The sequence below is a fragment of the Tinamus guttatus genome, unplaced genomic scaffold, assembly GCF_059628265.1.
Source record: "Tinamus guttatus ecotype Peru unplaced genomic scaffold, ASM5962826v1 Tinamus_guttatus_pri_ptg000732l, whole genome shotgun sequence".
NCBI classification, from domain to species: Eukaryota; Metazoa; Chordata; class Aves; order Tinamiformes; family Tinamidae; genus Tinamus; species Tinamus guttatus.
In genome coordinates, this window is record NW_028289266.1 from 1,053,697 (window position 1) to 1,077,378 (window position 23,682).

The 23,682-nt window shown below is 43.3% G+C and overlaps 1 protein-coding gene across 2 annotated transcripts; it reads right to left on the reverse strand.

The window, feature by feature from the left end:
- Positions 1 to 206: 206 nt before the first annotated feature.
- On the reverse strand, positions 207 to 11,572 carry GOSR2 (golgi SNAP receptor complex member 2). 2 transcript variants are annotated; one of them, XM_088537258.1, is made up of 6 exons: positions 11,519 to 11,572; positions 9,612 to 9,676; positions 7,015 to 7,120; positions 6,284 to 6,416; positions 3,835 to 3,975; positions 207 to 588 (listed from the first exon to the last, which is right to left on the reverse strand). In XM_088537258.1, exons 1-6 carry the CDS (start codon positions 11,545 to 11,547, stop codon positions 427 to 429), a joined length of 636 nt encoding a protein of 211 aa, XP_088393384.1. In that variant the 5' UTR covers positions 11,548 to 11,572; the 3' UTR covers positions 207 to 426. The 2 variants fall into 2 exon arrangements, with proteins under 2 accessions (XP_088393384.1, XP_088393383.1); XM_088537257.1 differs by having other exon boundaries at positions 7,015 to 7,123.
- Positions 11,573 to 23,682: the final 12,110 nt, after the last annotated feature.

The following is a 23,682-nucleotide window of genomic DNA, read 5'->3' on the forward strand; positions in this document are numbered from 1 at the left end:
TCACCAATGGCTTCCTTTCTCCATGAAATACACGGAGATCATTCTGGTCAGCACAGGAAGGGCTTGCTACCTCTCAAACTGCCTCTGCTTCCCCTCCTGCCGATCCACCCAAAAGGGCACTCATATCTTGCAATACAAGCTGGGCAAAATATTCACTTCTTCCTACTTAACCAGATTCTTAAACTTACAGACACGTAAGAATAGGAAAGGCTGTGGATTTTCATAGGGTCGTATTCTCAACTATAGAGAAGTTTGCTCCCCTATGAGCTCTCCACGTGAGATGTGAATTTGAGGGTGATTTGTAAACTCCAGAGTTCCCAGAAAGGGCTCATCGAAAGCGGCGCTCAGAGGAAGACAGGCAGCACGTTTTGGAGGGCAGTCCATTTTGCTCCAAAAGATGATCTCCTCTGGCAACAGTTCAGCAGCTCATGTCAGATACTGCACCACAAGAAACATAATTACACAAGTCAAAATCATTCCCCCAATCATGAAGTATTTATCTTGAAAGGCTCGCTTCTCAATGAGCCGCATCACGGTATTGGATAAGCCCAGCATGTTGGCAACGTCCAGGATCTTCTTGTGAGTACCCTAAAAATAAGTAAGAAAACAACAAAGACACTATTAAACTCAAGGTTTCACACTTTGCATTCCACAGTCTATGAATGTTTTCCCATGGATAGCCAGTGAGGAATTCTGATCTCTTGGTAAACAGCAGAAGTTGCTCCCAGTCAGAGACTCCCAGAATTTAGGAGGTGGCCACAGGACCCTAGAAATCAGCTGGATGAGGAGACAAAGCAGCTCACCCACCTGAGCCGGAATGAGGTTAAAATACAAAACACGCATCCAGGCAGAGTCATCATTTAGAGCAGCCCGGAGAAAACACATCCGCCAGGGAGGCACTAAGGGAGGGGGTTTGGGATCATTCCTAGATATATTTAAGAGCTTGAAGCCCCTTGAACAAAGAACCTTTCTTGCAAAAATTCCCTCCTGCTGGGTTCTAGTGCTGCTTATAGCAGAAGAGGTTGGAAAGGAGGTCCAGAAACTCGTAAGGTCAGTGGTAGGGTGCAATGAAAAGACATATTGACCGTAATTAATGCAATTCCAAAAACCTTCACGAGAATAAAAGCAAACAGACTGCTAGCAAATACACTGCAGGCAGGAACGTGCCGTGGTGGTCTCGCTGCTGAAGCGGCTGGTATTGAGAGTTTCTCATATTAAGAACCGAACTTCACCAGCCAGCCACATCAGCAGAGACAAACTCAGCTGTGGAAGCAGAAGCACCAGGGAACGGTCCAGAGGCAAAAGAACACTGTGTGGAAAGGCAGGCATGCAGACACACCCTGGACACAGGTCAGAGCTGGTTATCGTCCCATCTAGGCAGGCAGGAGACAACCTGTGGTGCACACTGCTCAGCTCCAGAGTGACCAGGCTACGGGGAGGTGACAGAGCTTATATCAAACAGTTTAGATTCACATGCACAAACAGCTCCTGATCACAACGTGAACAGTACACAGATTTGCAGTACATCAGATTATCAGCTTCTTGTAAACAAAGCAGTGCAGGTACTTACACTTTGCTGAAATCAGTTTAGGTTCTCAGCTGATAAATTGAGTTTTTCATCTTTATTTCACACACCCCGCATTAAATCCCAGCTACCCCACTTTTAAGTGTCTTTCACACTACCTCATACCAAAAATCCTATGTTGTGCTTGAAGAGAAACCCACAGGTTCTTGCTTCCATTCTAAAGTTACAACAGAAAAAATGAAGGCTCTTCAATTCTTGCAGTTAGTGGGACATTACAGCTAGAAGAGCTGAACTATGCAAGACGCAAGACATCTGGGAATACTTGCTTTCCTGTTTGTCCTTATTTACACCCAAAATCCAAGTTAGGTATTTTACCCCACTTCCAAACTAATTCTTTCAACTGTGGAAAATAACTCTACAGTAGCTGCTGCAATCAAGTTATTGCAAACTAACTAGAACCGAGGACTATTAACTACAACAGAAAAGTATGCTGCTCCTAAGTCTCTCGGAAGCCGTAGGTCCCACCAGGGTTCCTTTATCATATTTGGCAACTATAGTTAGGGACCTGCCCTCCTGAGGAACCCTCAAAAACCAAGGGAACCAGCTGGTCATCAGAGACTAACTTGAATCGATAACTTCTGTCTTGTGGAAGCCACAACCTTAGGTTCTCACACAAAGCAGAGGTGCAGTGGAGCACCTGGACGACTGGGTGCCCCACGATAGGGTGGGCTGGGCACCAAAGGCCTCCAGCTGCAACACAGAGGAGAAACGCCCTTGTCCCACCCTTCTCAAGGGCGTAAAAACTCCAGGAAGACGCCTTTTCCTGAAGAGCATTCACAACCCCAAATCTTCTCCTGGCACCACCAGTGCATCATGTCCCACCCTTCCTCCTACCTCTGCTTCAGGAGGTAGCAGAACCTCTCCTTCTACCCACTGGCCCTATGGCTAGTATACTCAGCTACGACATACTCTTAAATAAACTTTAAGTACAAAAGTAAGTCAATATATTCCTATTCAAAGTATTTCTCCTGACTCTGCATTTAAAACAAAACAAAATAAATCCCTAGGTTAGTGAGCAAATAGCTTTAAGCAAGAAGCCAAGAATCATCTCAGAGAGGAAAGCCCTGGGCTTTGACTCTGCTTCGAGGCATCACTGCAACTCTCACAGGCACAGGGACTGAGCAGCAGGCTGCAAGATGAGCAATAACCGAGTCGCCAACTTGATTTCTGCCCTTGTACCCTGTGCTGGTCCAACCCTGTATTTAGAGAAGGGCAGCTAGGCTGGACCTCTGCGATCAAGAGAGGAAATTTCCTGCTGGTGAACTGGACATTAGGATTAGAGTAAGCACATAACAACTCCACCCAGTGAAGCCACCCAGCTCCGGTCACTCCTAGGAAACAGGTACCTTAGGAGCTAAAACTTGCTTCAGGAAAAATCTTATGCACTTTAAGGGCGAGATCTGTGAAGAGTCTGTGATTCAGTTAGATGAATGTGAAGTGTCTAGGCGCCCTTTATAGTCAACAAGGAGTTTAAGGTGTGATTCATCTGACCGAGTGTTAACAATTAAACACAGATATCCTCTTGCAGGGACATCCTAAAGCAAAGACGTATCACAGAGGTAAAGTTTTTGACATCATAAGATGGATTCAGCAGATATGAAATTCCTCACACTTTTCATGGCTCCAAGCTTCCCTCACATGTACGTTTCTTTCTAAAAAATTCTAAAAATTTCTGTATCTTTGAGGTATTTTCTCACAATTTAACAGCAGACTGATCAGTCTTTAAATATGCACTAAATATGCACTAACAGTCAAATATATACTGTTGCCAAGAAACAAAGAAATATAGTTTTCATTAACAATATTCAGGGAAATAGATATTGTTGAGTTGCACTGGATTTAAGAGAGCATTTTCACTACTATTAATTTTAAATATAATTAATTTATGCCAGCTTTGTGGCTAAGTTATGTTCATCTGCATCAAGACCTACAAGCTAGCCATTACTTCCCATTCTTCATTTGAGCATTAAAAAAAAGCAGTCAAACAAACATAACATTCACTGTTTCATATACTGACTACAGCACAGCTGAATACTGCAAGGCTATGTGGACACAAAAGAAAACAGCTTAAAGTTGTTCCTAATAAGATGCTAAATGTAAAGGTTTCATGTTTAGTTCAAATGGGGTTTGGGCATTTCTCAGCATTCTCAGTTTGAAGCAGTGCATTGAAACAAACTCATTCATTTTACTTAACTTGGTCATTACAAATGTAGGTATGTGGGGTCTCTGGTAGAAAAATGATGCCCCACCTTTAGTGTCACTCTCTGGTCCCTCAGGCCCTGCAGGATGTTGGTCCCACTGCCAATAAGATCATCCATGCCACGATGGGCACTCTGCAGGGATTCATTAAACTGCAGAGTTTCGTCGATCGGGATGGTGGTGTCAGAGTCCTGTGGGGGAAACGCAGCGTGTTGGTTACCTCGTCTGCAACTCACACTGCCCGCTCAGCCAGATGCAGAAAGGGAACATGCAGACATGGACGTGGCAGAAACTTGACAGGACTGGAGGGATTGCAGCTTAAACATTTTTAGTAGGGATTTTAGATACTTCTGAGCGGAAAAAAAAAAAGCTTAAAGAAGCCTACAGGAATAAAGCCTAAAGGTAGAGGTTTTTTTAAAGTTATGAGCTGTTCGATTTCTATTAGATCTCAAAGGATAAAAGTCAGAGTGAAAGTTGAGAAACAATCTCATTTTATGACACATGTAGGAAAGCATTTTACAATAGAGAATCATTTGCCGAAACTAACACAAAGGGTTTAATAAAGATAATCATTGCAAGTGAAAGGTTTGTGAAAGATTTGGTAACACATGTTCTTAAGTAAGTGGCAGAAGACCTGCAACACAATGTCTGGGAGCTTGGATTTTAGAAACTCATATTCGCAGTGGTACAAATTTCTGATAGTTCAAATGTCTTTCTATTGTCGCCAAATTCTTCGCAGATCTGACTCGCTCCCACTCAAGGCTTTATAAATGAATTTAAAAAATCCAGCAGAGATGCACACATTCAACTAGAGACTATAAATCTTGAAATAGAAATAACTGGATAAAACTCCACAACCAGGGTTGCGCAAACAGTCAGAGGATGTGATCAGTTCTGCCTTTGAAAGGTTTCCATTTTAACCTTCTCCAAACACCATTCCATCCAAAGAGTTGGGATAAGAATCAGTGAATCATGGCAAACTCCTAGACTATTTTATGAATAGGAACCATGAAGGGAATTAGTTAAGAGGTAAGTCTGGAAACACTGGCTCACTTGTTTCCATAAACTCGGAACAGCAAGGAGTACTAAAAAGTAGAATTTATGCTTAGGACACAAGCAGATTAATACCCTAGCTCTGTCAGCTGTAGTTTACATGCATTAAAAAACTTGCACAAACTAGCCTGGGATGATTACCGCCGAAAATGCTAATATAGCTCTGAGAACACTTTAAATGTTTAAACACTTTAAACACAGTGTTAGGTGTCTGCCCAACTGGCCGGGCTTTCCAGGCATTCTGCTTGCTGACTGTGAAAGAACAAAGAATAAAGCGACAGGGCTGGTCGCAGTTTCGAGGTCAAAGTCACTGAAGGAGGAAGGCTCCTGCCAGTGTCAGGAAGTCTTGGATCAAGTGTTAATGAAGTGCTGAGGTTGGAATACCTCTGGTGTCTGGTCTTAAATGAGTCTGCAGATTGGAATCACTTTGATTTGCAACGGAAAGGCTATTGGAAATATTCACTGCACTTTACAACAGAAGGAATTTCATCCCTGTACAAGGAGAATGTAGGTCTTTTTATACATCATAAGATAGCAAGAAAAATGTAAGCTTCTGTGTAAGTAAGCTTTTGTGCTATTCACCGAGACCCCAGATGGACTGTATGTTTTTCATTTCCTGTTAGTGGTTTACTCAAGAATGGTACAAAGGAAGCTTTAAAGATCATGTTTAGTTTTGAATTAAGTAAAAAGTTCAGAACTCTTTTACAGCCTTCAAAGCTGATGATGATGATGATATTTATTCAGGCCACTTACTCAGCTAATATTTCTCTTTAAAAGAGCAGGGTAGCACATATCGTAGGCAAAACAGGCCGACCAATGACTGAAAAGTTAAATCATCGTTTTGATATTAGGAGGTCTTTTTACTTTTGGAGTCATATTTCTGTAACAATGAGTTAAAATAAATAGAAAGTCACACAGTTTCTTTCATTTTGAGATCGTTTTCAACATCTATCAGAGAATCTAAAGGAGAAAAACTGTATTTATATTTGGACAAATGAAAGCTGCCTGGCATCCACTGACATCAACATGTATAAAACTTATATGACAATGATGAAAATATTTTCCAGACATTTTAGAGATTCCAGGATTTAATACAGACATTTGATGCAAATTCCAGTAAAATGAGCACTGTGGTACCTACCTCATTCACCCCTTTGAAACTTCTCTAAGAAATCAGGCACAGCTGCACTGGATAAAACAGGAGCAACAACTTTTGGAACAACTGCCTACCTTCCTCTACTGCCTACTAATAAACCACCTTTTCCTCAGGAAACGGTTATGCTTTTTCGAAATGCATCATTATTCTTTTCTACACTTTTTCCATCTACATCATCACAGAGCAGGAATCTAATGAAACCAAGCTTAAATCTTGCCTGAAACTTCTCTGAAAGACTGTGCTCTCTAGAACAGGTAGAGGAAGATGCTAAAGAATAAAAGAGTATTTACATTAGTAGTGAATGTCCGTGCCAGCAGCTCTTCCCGCTGCCGCTCCTGCTGCTCTCGGATGTAGCGGCGGTGCTGGAAGTTTCTCAGGGCTGTCTGCAGGTGCTGCACATCATACTTGAGCTGGTCAACTCGGCTAGACACAACCAACAACAGCAAGACATTCCCAGAGATGAACAAACCAAACTATTCTCATGTTTTGTGTGCAAGCAAAGGAAAATTATAAATTAACAGCCATGGATATTAGGACTGATGGGGCCTGGCATCTACAAAGGCATTTTGGAACTAAACAGTAATACTAGAGTAACAAAATAATGCAATTAGAAGGGGCCTGTGCCTGTCTCCTGCTCACAGCACTGCTAAGGAAAGCTTCCTATTTCATTCATCAACAGTCTGACAGAGAAAATGACACCACTGAGGTAATTTAACTCCTTACCTCCATAAATGTCATTAAAAGTATATGTCGTAAAGACTGCAACTTCTTTTAAGCATCGTGAGCCTGTGTTTTGCTCATCTTAGAACACAGCCACAAGTTTTGGTCTCATGACTGATCTGTGGTTAAATGTAGGAAAGTTATTTTGCCTCTGTACCTCAATTCTATTAATAAAAAGGACAGGGGTAAGTTATGTAAAGGTAAAAGCTTCATTAATATGGAAAAGCAAAGATTTCTATATGTTTTACTGAAAATAATTACAAAGACTATAACATTATTATAGGAAAGAGAGTGAACTTACAGTTTAGCATTCTGTCGCTTATTGGGAGGTTCTTTGCTGGACAGGATTTCCAGACGTTCCAAGTTGCTGAAGATATTGTCTATTCTTGCCTGTATCTCATTTTCTACTACTGCAAGGAAAGAAAAATGTGTTTTAGTTTGAATTAAAGAACTGCAATCTTACAGTTTTTTTAAAGCCTTACAGAAACAAATCCTTACTGGGTAAAAAGAACAGAACTGAGAATTACGCAGAACATAAAAATCTACTTCTCTAACTGAAAAATTGGGATTTGACTACAGGATTTGAAGTCCTCACATTCTCCTTTGCAGCCCCATCCTGCAATGCTTTGACAGGACTTGCCCATACAATCTAATATCCCATTCTCACAGCACTGGCAATTTGAACCTCTAAACATCGTAACATAGAGGTAATATATATCTCATCTCTACCTATGGCAAGGGAGATTGACAGACAATGGGAAGGCTGAAGAGTTGATGGAAACAAGTGGACTGGGTAAAACCCTCAAAAAGCATGGCCAAAACATGGCTGAGGAGTTGTGTGTGGAAAACAAGGCTACAACCATTGCCTTTCTAATCATCTAATTCATAATTGCCCCTGCTATCTGTGTAACAGCAGCAGAGGGACAAGATGCAAAATGCTAAGTCTTACATGTACTTTAATGGGGTAGGAAGCAGATAAAATTGGTACAGAGCCTTGCTATACAATTAGAGTCTTGCTATACAATGGTCAAAGTGACTGAAACGATACGAAAAAATGGGTACAAACCATAGTCACCTTCTTCCTTTAACAACTACATTTTCTAACCATGTCACTACCCAACATTCTGCAACTTAAAGAACTGTGTGAAAGGATAAAAGACTGAAGTACTTCTAGTCATCTGACATCCTTCGTGTGTTCAAAGAAAGCGAGCTCTGATTGTGAAGGTGTGCATCCCCTGCAGCCTGTCCACAGACTTCTTAATGCAGAACACAGCACCAGCACCATCGTGTCTGTGCAGGCAGGAGGACAATCCTAAGGTGATGCACGTCTGTGTTTGCCAGTCAGACCTGGTATAAATAATTACCAAATCCTACAGTCTTTGGTCTCTTTAAACTAGTGAGGTATACAGAAAAGTGTTATTAACAAACAGCTAATTACTACTCCTCGTTATCTCAGGACTTTACAGAACTTCATCTTCGGCAAAGGTGAAGTCCTTTACTTTGTCCTTGGATCTCACATAATCAGAGAGCAACCATCTCCCAAACACAAACACAGATCAACCAAGCTATCCCAATTCACCCCTCCATCATTCAGTACAACTAAAAGAAAAGCAAACAGGAGGCGAGACGGATAAATTACATGAGCTTTTGCTTGTCTAAGTAATAATATCATTATGTTATTAATCATAAGTTTTTCTGAGACCAGTTATGTGACAGGAAAAACTGCAACTGAAACATTGATTTTATGGCTTGAATTATTTCATGGCTTGAATTCATGGCTTATTTTCCTCCTCGTCAGCCAAAAGATTGCTTTTTCATAAATTCTTAAATATACGCTCATATATATAGCACATAGCTGTACCTTCGTATGTATATACAGAAATGGTATTCACTGCATTGCTGTGTAGGATGGTGTGTAACCCTGCATCTTAAAACGACCTCAAGTACTGAAGGAAAAATGGCACATTTTGCTAATTGGGGCTGCAAAATCAGATCCAGTCCAAGAAGCCTGGCAATTATGCTACGTGCAACAGTAGCAACCACCACAGAAAACAGAATCAGCAAACAAACCATTATTTTTTGATAGGAAAAGTTATCACAGCCTTTTCAGCAGTAAATATATTTTGGGTGACAGAAGTGATAAATACATAGATAAACGTACCCAGTCAAGGCAGTGTAGTTTTCTTTCCAAAAGAAGTTTTGTTGAACAATTCCTCATACACGATTTAAGTGTTCAAAGACATGTGACCAACACGCCAAATACACAACCCTGCACTGGGTTCAAGAGCTCTGACACAATATACATAGTATTTGATTAAAGTCATTTTATTAACACAGAATTACAGCCTAATTTTGCTGAAGTAATTTTAGACATAGCTATTCTCCCTACATCTCAGGGACTATTTCTCAGATGCAAGCACCAAATCATCTTCCTCAATTCCTGCACACCAAACCATAGGGTTTTCCCCAGAATCTGCATTTAAGCACATTCTTAGGAAGACAGTTTATTAGTGGATGTTGAAGGAATTGCAGAATAACAGGGCAGATGCACAGTGAAATTTCTCACTGTTTCCGAGCTTCCAGCAAACTGGTCTGGTGACCTTCTGGATTACCACACATATCTGCGTGTTCACTGTACTTTGTTCTCCTTACCACTCAGTCCTAGAAACTATCATCTTATTCAAGTCAAGCAGTTTTAATGAATTCAAATGAAACAATTCTAATGAATTTCAAACCTGTGATGTCTCTTGCCAGTTAATTGTACTGAATGAGAAGCCAAACTCATTCTACTAATGACAGTAAATGGAATTATAAAGCATTTAAGCATTAAAAGTTAAAGATGTGTGTAAAATCAAGCGAGTAGTGGGGTGAAACTTTTCTCTTTAATTAGCTACTTACAGTGCACTGATTGTTTGTCTGATGTCTCCAGACGCCCCATGTGAGACTGGATCTCATGGACTTGTCTATCAAGTAGAGAGGAAAGAAACAGAAGTACTTAACATTCGTTAAATCAAAACAAATTATTTTCAATACCCCCTCAATTTTCACCTTCTCTTACAGAAAGTACTTTCCAGAACAGACTATGAATCAGCTACACGGTATTTAGTGCAAACACAGTCCATCACTAATAGCATAAAAACCACGTTATGCCATACAAACCAAAAGTTGTGCTTTTGCTTAATATGCACCTGTAAAACAACTTGGAGTTTAAAAAGGCAAGAGCACAAAAATCAAAATAAAGGTAAGACTTCTATTCAAATTCTATCTCTCTTTTCATACTCACAACCTGAAGCGAGACACAATTTCGTATGTCACACATACTACAAGCCATTCAGAATCCATTTACTCCAAGACATTCCTGAGGACAAGACTTCAGATTCATGGCAGGAACTCACGAGTGGTGAGTGTAGCACACGGAAAATATGACTGGAACACAGGTTTGTACAAGAGAAACCTTAACAAACAAATCTGCACTGGAACTCTACCTACAAGCACCACTAAACTGCAGAGGAAGCAAATGACACTGCATCTTGGATATTAGGCACAGATTCTGCCCCTCCATCTCAAAAAGAACACAGAAAAACTGGAAAAGGTTCAGAGAAGGACTGTGAAAGTTATGAAAGATACATAAGGGCTTTCATACAAGAAATAAAACATTTTTCAGTCCACAGAGGAAACTATGGCAGGCAGATGTTATAGAGACCTGCAAGTGCAAAAAGGCCACGGGAAAAGGTGAGTAAGGGATGACTGTTCACTGCCTCTTCCTGTATGAGAACTACAGAGGAATCAAACAAAACTAGGAGATGGAAAGCTTAAAAGCAAAGAGAAGGTGGTGGATTTCTACAAAATACCTGTGTTTGCCCATTTCCTACTCTTTCCTGGGCATCTGCAGGTAGGAACCAGCTCACACAGACTGCGGCCATGTGTGGGGTGAAGGCTGACAGCACTTGTGTTTCAGACTTTCAGATACACACTTCAAAAGTTACAAAAGTCTCCTGGTATTTCTCCTAAAAACATCCAGGAATCTTAGTCATGATCATACCGGGAGCTGCTTTTCTGCCACAGGCACTGTCCACAGCTTTAGCACAAAAGTTGAGCAGGTCAGGTCAGAAGAAAAAAACTTATCTTACAAAGAAAGCGCTAAAGCATTCATTCTCCAGAATTATGAGAATTTAGGTTTTTTATTTTTAATAACTATCAGGAGTACCTTCACATAACACCCTACGCTGTATGTTATTACACATAGTTAAGCCTTTCCTGGAAGGGTTTAATTTTGATTCACTGGTGATCACTGAACACCATGGCCATAAAAACACATGACACAAACTAGTGTGTCCTAATGCAGACACATGTAGCAAAAGAGGGAGTATTTCTTCTGGGAAAACTGAGGAACCTGGTGCTCTAAAGCCTGGCGCACGGCTCTGCTCTCACACTGACGTGGCCAAAGACGAGGCCGGGACCTTGGCCGGCTGCAGGGCAGCTTGGAGAACTCGGCTCCGGCTGCGGCCAAATACAAACAGCCCCCCAGGAGATGACCAGAGCGACGCTTATTAGCAAAAAGAGGCTATGATGGCGCTGAGGGGGAAGGAAGGAGCTAAACTCCAGCGAGCCCAGGGGCCTCCAGCCGGGGCGGCCACCCGGAGCTCTGCCCCACCACGCTCTGTGCCCCGAGCCCGGCTCCCGGAGGCCATCGCGGCCGTTATAACCCCGCTCCGCGCCGCTCCCGCAGTACCGGGGCACGCAGCCGCCTCGGCCGCTCCCGCGCAGGGTAGCGCGGCCCCCCGCCCCCCACGCCCCGCACGCACTTGTTGGTCTGCTGGTAAAGCCCCTCCATGGCGGCCGCGCGGCCCCGCCGCCCACGTCGCCGGCCGCCCCTTCCGGCCCTGCCGCCGAGCGCTTCCGCTTCCGCCGCGGCGCGCGGCCCGCAGGGGGCGCCGCGAGCTCGCGCTGGCGGCGGCGGCCCCGCCCCCTCCCCGGGCCCGGCTACGGCGGCCGGTTGGGTTGGCGCTCCGCCGCGGCCGCCATGTTGGGCCCCGGGATGGTGCGGCCCCAAGCGGCGATTCCGGAGGAGACACCCGCGCTCCCCTGTTCCGGGGCTGTCCCCCAGGCGGATCCAGCGCCCTGATTTTTACACAGGAATAGACGGCGCGCAGTTCTTCCCTTCGTGCCTTTCCCAAGGCAGCTGCCCGCGTGTCCCCAGCTGTGGGCTCTTCTTCAGGCTCAGGAGTGCCCGGAGGACAGGGATGGCCCTAGCTCATAGACTCATAGAATCACTGTGGCTGGAAAAGACCCTCAGGATGATCGAGTCCAACTGTAAATCCGTCATCACCCCTCTGCCAAACCGTGTCCCCGGGTGCCTCATCCCCACGTTCCTGAACACTCCCAGGGACGGTGACTCCGCTGCTTCCCTGGGCAGCCTCTTCCAGTGCTTCACCCCACTTTCCGGGTAGAAATTTTTCCTAATATCCAACCTGAACCTCCCCTGGGGCAATTTGGGGCCATTTCTCTTGTCCTATCGGTAGTTCCTTTGGAGAAAAGATCGGCCCCCTGCCTCCACAACCTCCTTCCAGGTTGTAGAGAGCGATGGGTCTCCCCTGGGCCTCCTCTTGTTGTCCGCAGAAGCTAAAGGAGTCCAGGTGACCAGGTCAGATGAAGATGCAAATACCTGGCAGGAAGCAGGATGAGTCCTGCATCTGCTAGAATAGCTCAGCATTTTCACAAAACTACATACTTTTAAATCTAAAAGCTTATTCATGATGGGTAGTGCGGAGCGCAGGGCTTCCCATGCTGCACAGAGAATCCTACATATCCTAGTGGTTTCTCGCATCTTACATTTAGCTATACTAAATTCCCTGCACTATTTTATAACCTGTTAATTCTCTTAACAGCAGATTTCTGTGCAGTTTCTCACAGGTTTGTCAGTTTAAGCCTTGCTCCAGGGTTTATGGCAGACTGTTTTCTGTTAGCTACGCTGTCCTCGGTTTCTTTACTCTTTGGACCAGATAATCAGCTGTCATACAAGCCACAGCCCTTCTCTGTATGTGCTGGACTGCAAACACTGCCCTGCTTTTAGAGCACTGGCCTGACAAGCCACCTGCACTTCACTCATAACTTTATGGAGGAATTAGAAAGAACACAGGAAAAAAAAAAAGGATAAGTGCATAAATATAGGTTAGTTAGTCTGGACCTCAGAAAAGCGAATAGATTCTGATACAGGAATTGATTGATGAAATCTTAAGCTGTGACTATAATGCATTCTTGTCATTATACATTGATGGAAATTAGGCCGTGTCAAGAAATTATTGGGGAACAATTGGGTAAGTTTTTTGTAAAGCATTTAACCTAGTCCCACAAGATACATACTTTAAAAAATAGCAAAATACATACCTTAAAAACTAGCAAAATACAATATTAATAAAATATGTGTTAGCCTAATTGAGGACTGGCGAGCTGACAAATCTCTAAATTTGCTGTCATGAGGTAGCTATTAAAAGAATCAGTATTTTCATGGGATTTGGAGCCTAAGTTTTTGTTTAGAGAAAATTCTGAAAGTCACAAGTGATTAGGAGGAAGGAGCCTGTCATAGGAAAGCGGCTGGAGGAGAAGATGAGGACTTCCGACCCACGTGGACCATAGTCCATTCTACTCAAATTATTAGTTAAATTAGAAAAAATAGTTACTGGTTAAATTAAAACTAAAATTAATTAGTTAACTAATTATTAGTTATTAATTTTGGAGTTCTGTGTCGTTCTACCCCTGTTTTCATCCTATGTGTGCTCTCTGACATTGGGCTGATACTACCCTTTTCTGCATTGATGCTGCATTTGTAGTGCAGAGAGAAACTTGCTCTATGATGAAGAATAATGAGACAAACTGGATCCATCCAAATAAAATCTAGAAATCCAAAAAAATCTAGAATCAAAAACTCTTCAGCAACCTCAGTCTTATTCTGCACTTCTTCATAGGCAAAGCCCAAATAGCTTTACAGCAAAAATCGAAGGTATCGAAGCATGCGCAACCCTGGAGGGAAGACCAGCAATTATTTTAAGAGTGAGGAAGCTAAGTATGGGCCCCTTGCTGTGTGACACTGGCAAAACATGGATCTTTGAGACTGGAACAGCATTGATTTCTTCTGATGTTGCTCATTTACAGGTAAAGGTGTGTGTCTGAACAGTGTGCTGTAGTGACGTGAAGACAATTTGCTCACCTGAAGTGCAGAGAGATATAAATAAGTGAAATTAATACAGATCTTTAATTACTGTTCCTATGGATCCGTATTGCATCAGACAGTGCATGAAACTTTGTTCCACCCTGCCATGCCACGAGCCAGGTGAGTGGCAAAAGAGCATTGCTTGGGGTTCAAATAGTAACTCAAGCCACAGAAGTCATGTCAGCCTAAGAATAAAAAATGTATCGATGAAAAAAATAGCTGCAGCAGTAATACATGCATTTGGTTCTTTTTCTTTGCTCTCCCTTATCTGGGTCATTAAACCCATTTCAAACATTTTCTGTAAACAGGAGAGTTTGAATGAAAGTACATGCTGGGATTTCCCTCTAGCCAGGGCTATGTGGGAAGTATCATTAAAGCTTTGATGAAGTGGCAAGTGCTGAAATGCAGGAGCAATTTTTTTTTGTACTTTTGTGAAGAAATTGATTTTTGCCAGGGAAAAAAAAAAAAAAAGTGCCACAGCCAAATGTCTATTCTTGTTAGACTTCAAGTCCTTCCAGGAGGAGTCCTTCAGCAAATTGGCTCGTTTAGACACAACAGCCAGGAGCATGGAGAGTAAAAAAGGGTTTTGTTAAAGGAAAGCTTCTGTGTTGTAAACAGGATAAAAGGGGATGGAGTCACTTATCACTGTCTAATGTGTCCTCAGGTCATTCCTGTGTAGCAACTAGTGGAAAAAAAGGATTTCATATTCACTGCTATCTTAGAAACTCCAAGCCAACACTGGGGATTTTCTCTATCAAACAATCTACAGACGCAATGTGCGTTCGCAGTGGAGTTCAAACACCCTTCAGTGCAGACTTCATCGCCCTCTATTTGGCTTTTCCTTTAAAGCCTTGCAGCACCAAAATCCTTGTACAGAATCGTGATCCTTGTACAGTCTCCTTCGTGCCGCCTGTAACACGGTTTTTATTGCCTCACAGATACCAGGGCTAGCCTGGAATAAACCAGGTTTGTTCTCTCCCCAAAGAAAAGACCCCGATCCTGCAGCTCTGTTTTTGTGAGCATGATTCCCAGTAGGCAGAGAAGCTCTTTCCCCCTCCTCCCTCCCTCTCTCTCTGTGTCTCTCTGGCACGCACACACACACACACACTATTCCCAAGCTCTTCGCATGCTTTCTTGATACTAATAACTGTGGCTTTAAAAACAAAGGAGTGCCGAACCCCAGGGCATGCTGCAGGAGCAAGTCTTTTAGATGAAGGCTTGATGGAGACTACTCACTGAGTCCAGCTGCAGGCCATGGGGCCTACATGTCCGAACGCTGACAGTCTCTCTTACATAAGCCAGACCTCACAGCACGCCTCACAGCGCTTTGGGAGCGGGGAAGTGGGGGAAAAGAGAGGGAAGACATGACAAGAATGTCAGAGACTCATCTATCAAATTTCTTCAACTGTTGGGTGTTGCACGGGTCTCAGATCCCCCGAGCAGTAAACTTTTTAAAGACACATTGCCCTTCCTTCTTATCATTCCCAATGAAGAGCATTTCGAAACCACTTCTGTGCCCGTCAGCTGTGAGATACATCTGTGGCCAGGAGAGCCATGTTCATGGGCATTTCTATTGCCACATGGGTGACAGCATGGGATTCTAGGGAAGCAAGAAAGAGTTAGGTCAGTGCAGTAAGGGTAGAATAGCTGCCACGTGAGCAGAGATGAGCTGTGGGTGCCATGAAAAGCCTTGGCTACACAGAGTGGCAGGGAGTGACAAATATTTAGGCCGTTGTTCTCTTCTTCATAAATATACCAGGTAAAGGAATAGGGCAAGGGTAGGGAACATCTGGCCTAAGGACAAACAAAGTGCAACGTCTCCACCCTTTTACTAGCGCACTCCAGCTGCCCTTCTGCAACGATGGCATGGATATGGGATAGAAAAGTCACCCAGGTTTGGAAAACATAAGGGCATCCCCTAATCCTACAGATTTCCAAGCCACAAATGGCTGGATAATCAGGTGATCATTAAGAGAATATCCTGCACAAGTATCCCCTATGTATTTGCCTCATTCTATTATTCTGTCCTGAGCATCAGCCATAGACTTCTGCTGGAGATGAAATCCTGATCTTGACAAATTTTTGGTATATCCAATATAATTTCTGTGCCTTCTTGGTGCATTTGGCTGCTATCAGCAACGTGTTAAGAGCTTGAGTTTGCTTTGTCCCAAGATGGCATTCCTCCTTTTGTCCCCCAGACTCAGTTTGGTTTATGGTATATATAATTTAACACATCTGCAAATCTTAAAACACATTAACAATGCCATGCACTCTTATTCTGATTTTACCAGAGCTCATCTCCCTGACAATCTCTCTAAAACGTGTCAGGTGAAGAGTTCCATCTCAATTATACAAAATCATCAGTTTCTTTGGAAAATTTGAGGGATAGGTCCTCTCTCCCACTGGATATACCCCAATTGCCAGGTCTGGTTTTGCTAACCAATCTAAATAATCCAAGACTGCTCTATTCATTTGCTTCATAGGTTACTTTTGAACTGCTTCTCAAGGTCTACACATCAAGCTGTCTCATGCCCACATTTTGCAGCTATGGGAATCAAAATAAATCTAAAACCCATAAACATTGTTTTTGTCCACATTTCACAAACTGGGTAGTCCAGGCATAAAGCGATGGCTGTGCCAGGCTCTCTCTCCCTGCCGCTCACATGCTGGACTGGATGCTCCAGGGGCTGTGACATGTTTGTTGCTAAAACAGCCTGACACAAAGAGGCCCCAGGAGCTGCAAGCATCCACAGGACACAAGTGTTCTGCTGTCAGTCCAGCTGGATTCCCTGGAGAGGGAGAAGTGTGTTGTCTGTATGGGTGAGGGGAGTGTGGGGAGAGTCTTCCAAAGAATGTAATGAAGGAATTTTCCTAAAACCACCTCCTGAAATCTGGGCAAAATCACACCAAGCCTTTTGCCATTACTGGAGGCCAGGAGAAAGTGTGAGGACTGGATGTAGACATGGACAGTTCAGTCCAACCTGGCAGCTTCCAGGCCAAAGTCCATTCTAGCCAGCCCGACTGAGCCTTGCTCAGATACACCATAGGGTATAACCCTGTTGTGCTTTTCAGACCATTTTCCAATTCTCATGTAAAACTAATGCCCTGGAAGCACTCCGGGGTGTCCAGGGAGTTCTTCAGACTTCAGTAAGTATAGATTAATGCCACCAATAGTGGCACTGAGGAATTTTGTGCAACACACACACACTGCTCTCTGCAGGTGCCTTTTTCTGCTTGTGCAGTCATCATCCAACATAGTGAGCTGCAGAGAAAATCCGCTCCTAAGGCTGACTTTTCTGGTGCCTCTGCAAACTCTCACTTTGGGGGTTGAATTTTGCCAGCTTTTCATAAGGTGACGGGGGTGCGCCTGTAAGCTGCACAAATGTCCTTCTGTGGAAAGTAGCCCGTTCTGGAAGTTTGATGACCAGCTAAAAAGTACATGAAAGGGGCCAGAAGAGCAGGTTGTGTTTTATGAGCTCTTACATTGCTTCACTAGTGAGGCACATGCCGAGAATCATTTCTCTGCATCAGCTGGGTTCAGCTTCCCTGGCAGCAGGAGCCGACCAGACAGGGATGCAGACAGCTGGAGCCACAGACATTTCCTTGGAATCAAGGCAACATCACTGGTGCAGGGGCATTTACCTGCCTGCCAGGATGTCTGCAGGGAGAGGGAAGGTGCCACAGCAGGAGCTTTTAGTCTGCCTGTCCTATCACCCTTCCGAGATCTTATCTCCAGCGATTAGCTTGCCCTGTTGTACCGCTCTGGTCACTGTCCTACGCTACTTGTCACTTTGCTGCTTCTATTTCAAATTCAAAAAGGGCTTGTTTGTCAAGAAGCTTATCTGCCTTTTTTTTCTAACCACACTATTTAGTCTAATTACAAAAATATCTACCTCCACCAGCCAACCTTTCCCCTCTTATGTTGCAGCTCACCTCTCTTCCAGGTTCAGTTGCAGTCACCTACTCCCATCATTGGCTGCAGTGGCAGCACTGATACAAGGCAGAATTTTTTAAGAACAAATGAGATCTGCAAAATAACATCTGTTCATCTTTCCTGTTCTCATGAAGTGGATTTGTCATTTTTTTTCATGTTTTCTAACACTGCTGTGATGATGCAAACATTGTGGTGCAGCGAGGTCACTTCCAGCATCTGGGTCTATGCTGGGGGGCACATAAAAAAGCTCCAGTCTTTAACTGATTTTTATTTGTTCATGTTTGGAAGGAATATTTCGTCCCTGGTAAACAGGTATCTCATGAGAACAGTGAGAGGGGCTCTTCTCCCTGGGGATGCTATGACTGGCTCTGCTGACAGCAATAGGCCTGTAAGCTAGACTCACCCTCTGAGGTGCAGGTGGGTCTACAGTTTGAGGGTATCCACAGGAAAGCACTTAGCACATCTAGGCACTTAGAGAGGGTAAGGGCATCACAGAGAGATTATTTTTAACATAGATTTGTTTTTCTTTCTGTGGCTCAAAAAACATCTGACATTCAAGAACATTTTATACCTTAACTGTATTTGTCAGTGAGTATTCATCAGTAGCTGACTCTCCTTTTGAATCCGAAGATCCCAAGATATAGTTTAAGACCCTGATGGATGATCTAATTAATTATTACCAATGATAAATTAGAGAACTGTGCTAGTAACATTTATGCACAGCTTATCTTTGCCTGTCTGGTTGTGTATCTTTCTGCTTCCCTAAGCCTCACACTTTCCTGCTACAGCTACTGTGACACCTGCTTTTCAGAGTATTTCAGATGCCACAATCTGCACTTTGGTCATTGTGACCAATTCTGAAAATATGACATTTATTTTTAGGGATTTTTTATACTAGAAAGAAACATATCTTATTGATCTTATTCCAGATATTGAGGTTAATCCCTTCAGCCTGTTTGAAGTAAGGTGACCTCTTAAATCTGCATGTTGAAATAATGTTTCAGACACCATGATACTCACACAGTCTCCACTTTTGCTCTGGCTCATAAGCCACCTGGCCTTAATGAGACAGAGGAAAAGCAGAAAAAGTGCCATGATTATGTAATTACCAGCCACAGCATTGTCAACATGGAGAGAGAGTTCTGTTTAGTAGGACCACGTAAATGGATGCTTCTGACCATGACTGACTGTTAACTTGGTACAGGTTTGCAGTGTAAATCTTTTTCCTTTCTCCTAGTAAGGGTTGTTTAATTTGTATCTACAAACCCATCAGGTCTGTTCCTGCATTCTGGCAGAAGTGAGAGATGAACTCTACCTTTTAGGTGCTAGAGCCTGTGCTGCTCTTGCCCATGCTGGTGAACTAAGCACATAAAGGGATGGAATGATTTTTAGGCAGGTACAAGCTCCTCCTGTCCATGCTCTGTGATGAGCAGGATGGCTGTGGCTGAGGGTGGCCCAACATGTGGTTCAGCATTGTCCAGTGAAGAGCAAGGATCAGCAGGACACCACCATGGCCATGCAGCTGACTAGGCACATGGCACCAGAATGGTTGTATGGGTAGCCAGTGACAGTGGGTCTTCCCCCCTTCCATCCTCCTTCCCAAATAATGATTGCTCTCTTGAATTAGAACTGGCTCCAGGCTTGGTCAGCAGCATCCTCATCTAACACACTCAGCTTCTCCTGCACATCCCTGCAGAGATTTCAGCTCTGTGGGTGCTACTGCCTGTTAGAATTGGAAGGAGAGATAGGACAAGCACCACCTCTCTTTGAGAGGAGAAGCCAGGACCATTAGCTCTGTGAGCAACTAGGGACCAGTGATGAGGACTGAGGAGTTCAAGTCAGGCCTCTAACTGTTCTACAAGTGCCAGCAATTCCTGAATATTCCCAGTTAAAGACAGGATGGGCTCAACTTTGGACCACTGGTTAAGTCCTGTTTATCCTGGGTGGGAAGAACCCAGAAGCAAGTAGAGATGGTGACTTTGCAGAAGTTGACCGGAACTGAGGAACACATTTCTGCAGCATGGGAACCTGTTCCTAGCTGAATCCTTACCACCAGTGTCCACTCATGGTTCTGTACAGCAGAACTGACCCTCATAAAGCATTCTACTACCCACTGATACTAGAGAGAGCTTGAGACAGAAGGAGGGGATCCAGGTTGTCTAATACTAGACTTGAGTAAAGACTAGAACGTGGCCCTCCTGTCCCTGATGCTCTGGGCTTCGATCCCTGCTGCTCTCTCCTGCTCTCATTACTAAGATTTTGAGTATATCTGCAGCCTGAAAAAGGGATATTTTTCCCAATTGCAGCCTGGGGAGGAGCAGCACTGCAGCTCCTCCCAGAGAGCTCAAGGAGCGGCAGTGCCTGGGGGCAGTGAGTAAATGAATAAAAAAAACAGAGCCAGAACTGATTAGGGAGCTCAGTTTTTGGCTCGGCCTCTCTGGAGCCTCCAAGGCATTGCAGAGGCTCAGAACCTCATTACTTCTATAAAGTGAATTCAGTAATTAGCTCAGGTCAAAAGTTTAAGGCTCTGAGACTGCTGCTAGGGAAATGGTTCCTCCTGAACATTAGCAACCAAATTGCAGAAAGCAGCAGTACTTGGTACTGGGGCAAAACTCTTAAGTCAGGGATCCTGTTGAACGGACTGTGCTGCTTTATAGACTTATGGGACAACCAGTGTTGCAGTGGTGTCCCTTCAGGAGGGAATACACTACATTGGAGGCATAGACAGGACATTGCCAGAGATACTTGAGACCCTCAGAATTGCCAATTGGAAAGATCTTGGCCCATCTAGTCCAAAATCTGGTCATGGTCAAAACAAGATTTTTCAAAGGATGCTGCCAATACCTGCTACAGGCTATATCCCACCCCCACCACCTCCATTTATTCTAGCTGAAGAGCAACAGAGACCTAAAGCAGTAATTTGTTTTAGTGAGATTGTTTTGTTATCTGCTTAAATAGCAAATCTTTACCTAAATGTTTCTCAGTTTTTGATTTTAAACACATCCCAAAGCAGGTCCACATCATTGGTCTGTCCTCTGTTCAAAAGCCTTTCAGTAGTAGAAGATCATTTATTCTCCAGTTTCATGTAACAGTCCCCAATAACCTTATGAGACAGCAAGGAAAGAAACTCAATTTCATTTGCTATTTAATTATTTTGCTTGTGCTTTTAGCAATTTACTTGACTACCAGACATTTAACTTTCCTTTTAATTATTAGTGCTGTAGCAAGAAGCCAAAGCTGCACTGCTGCAATCTGACAGGACGCTGGAGTATTTTCTATCCTAGCCTCTAATCCTGCCCATTTTGGGACCACACGGCAGGCTGTGCCATGCTGCCCAGTGTTACATCCTGCCTCCTTTCCCTTCACTTGACTATGGCAGAAGATGGGAGAGGAAAAGGAGGAGCTGAGGGATTACACAAGGCAGACCAAAAAGCCTTGAATCTTTCCCCTAATACTCAGCCATGTAATAACTGGTTTGATGGTAAGCATGAAATTAAATGGACAAAGAAAATGCTCGCACGTCTAAGAAGTCAGCAGATAATTTGGCTTTGGGGGGAACGTTCTGAGATGCTTTCTACTTATATTATAGGTCCAATTTAACACTGTGGCTGCCTTGGCTGTCCCTGCTGATCCCTCATGGCCAGACCTTGGACAGATGCTGATTTGGGCTGATGATTTAGTGTCTAGTAATGCCTTCCCTTTTTTTTTTTCCCGGGAGGTGCTAGTTCTTTGGAAGAACATTCTTCAGTAGGACAAAGTCCCTTCAGTTTCCTTCTTCCAAAGCACAAAATTTTCCTTCTTCCTTTAAACATCTTGTAAGCTACCTCATCCAGAGCAATATCAACATAAAGATGTACAGAAGAATGGGTATGCACATTTATCTCTGCTCCTTGCAAAGGCAAAACCAACAGCAGCAGTGCAAGCAGCTGTCCTTCAGAAGCTTTAAAACTTGAATACATTTTGTTTCTTGCCTGCTTATAGATCTAAGTGCTTCATTTTAAGTCTGTAAATTTTAAGTCTTAAAATTTTGAACCTCAGAAAAGAGTGAATCAGCTAAAAGACTCCAACCTAAAACCACGTCCAAAGGTTCCACTAGCTCCAAAGGTGTGAGGTTTACTTGAATGAGGAAATCATTGCATACCACATAATCTCTGAATCCACAGTCCTCTGGTTTCTCCCAAGGTAATTGTTACTGTGCAAGGGAACTGAACCTCTTACTCATATATAAGAACTCCTAAAGATGTATTATACTTTATTATTCTATTTTATCTATGATTTTAGTTTATCTATGATTCTATGATTTTCAGGCAAATGCCGAATCATTATTTCAACAAAATGTACAAATGCACGCTAGCTCCAAATCAGAAGCTATAAAATCACAGGTAAGACCATGCTGCTTTCATTATTTAGTCTTACTTGCAGCAGCCTGCAAAGCAAGGCACATTAGCTGTTGGCCAGAAGCATCTTTAAAATGTTAGGAAAAATAGGAAATAATTGATCAAATAAGGGAGAACCAGGGAGTAGGGGAGAAGTGAAAGGAGAGGAAAGGGACAAGGAATTGTGTTTGCAAAGCAGGAGTGGACAGGATGCCTTTTGACAAGGGATTTAGAAACCAATGCAAAGCTGAGTACATGAGAGGAGAGGTGGACCTGGGACTGCTTGCTTTTTTCCCAGTAAGTTTTTGTCTTGGGGACAAGGGCATTGCCTGGCTCTGACACAAGTCTTCAAATCCAAGTGTCATCAAAGAGCATAGAAAGCAAAAGCTTTTGGTGAAAACCACTATCCCTAAAACGGTACCTTTCCAGGGATTAAAAAGCAAAAGTTATCTTGATTCTATTCAAAATTCTCCCAAAACCCAAGAATGACAAATCCAATCAGCCCCATTAAAAAGTCAGACTGTCAGTTCACCCTGACACTCCATGATTTTAGCTTTGATCATAATTTTTGATGGGGAAAAAAAATCCAAATCTTTGAAAACTTGCCTTGGGAAGGAAAGAAAACTATTTCCTGCTAAGCTCTAATCTCAGATACATTTTGCTGTTTATTTTTGGAGGGAGAAGACCAGCAAACTTGACAGTGCCCATAAGGAATGTCCAGCTGCCAGCAAGCTGTTCACAGCTTTCAGCCTCCTGGAGGAGTGATGGGAGGCGGGCAGGGAGAGTCCAGGTCAGGAATGCTGCTCGGGCGTTTAGGAAGGCTGAGCTGATTTTGACAGTGTAATAGACCCCCAGAGAAGCACCGAGTCTTATGCATAGCCCGCAGCTATCCAAGAACTCAAAGCTCAAACATACACACAGAAAGGTTAGCTTTTAATGGATAGTAAATGTTTGGAGAGACCTTTGACCAGCTCTAATACTGCAGCTGACCATTCAGAAAGTGTGTAATGAATGACCACGCATTAGCCTTGGCTGCTCACTTTAGCAGACAATGACTGTCAAACCTGGCTACTTAACCCCCAGAGAGCTCTCCTGCCTGTCAGGTGGTAACTGAGTAGATATTGAGGAGCATAGACCTGGCTTTGGAGCTGACCTTCTCTGCACAACCATCAGTGGTCCCAGAGCATCATGCTGTATGGGAGAAGATGCAAGAATGGCCTTGAATGTCTTATGATTTTTTTTCTTATTTTTCAAAGGAGCTAAATCTGTTCCTGAGCTGGTCATTCTCAATAGCTTCGTTCAATCTTAGCAAAGCAAGGGAGGCAATCAGTTTTCTGGGATTTGGTTCCCAGCTTAGCCCCTTTGAGGAAACCATGAAAGGAGACACTTTTCTTTCCATGTTCCCAGCAGATGCTAATGAGCTCAAATTCCCTCAAACATCCAGCACTT

What these genes read in the sequence shown, in the direction of transcription:
- GOSR2 (XM_088537257.1), bottom strand. Translation starts at nt 11,547, where the DNA reads ATGGAGGGGCTTTACCAGCAGACCAACAA. An exon ending in CTTTACCAGCAGACCAACAA is followed by an intron (nt 9,677 to 11,518) that starts GTGCGTGCGGGG and finishes TCTACTTGATAG; the next exon opens with ACAAGTCCATGAGATCCAGT. An exon ending in AAGCGACAGAATGCTAAACT is followed by an intron (nt 6,417 to 7,014) that starts GTAAGTTCACTC and finishes GGTTGTGTCTAG; the next exon opens with CCGAGTTGACCAGCTCAAGT.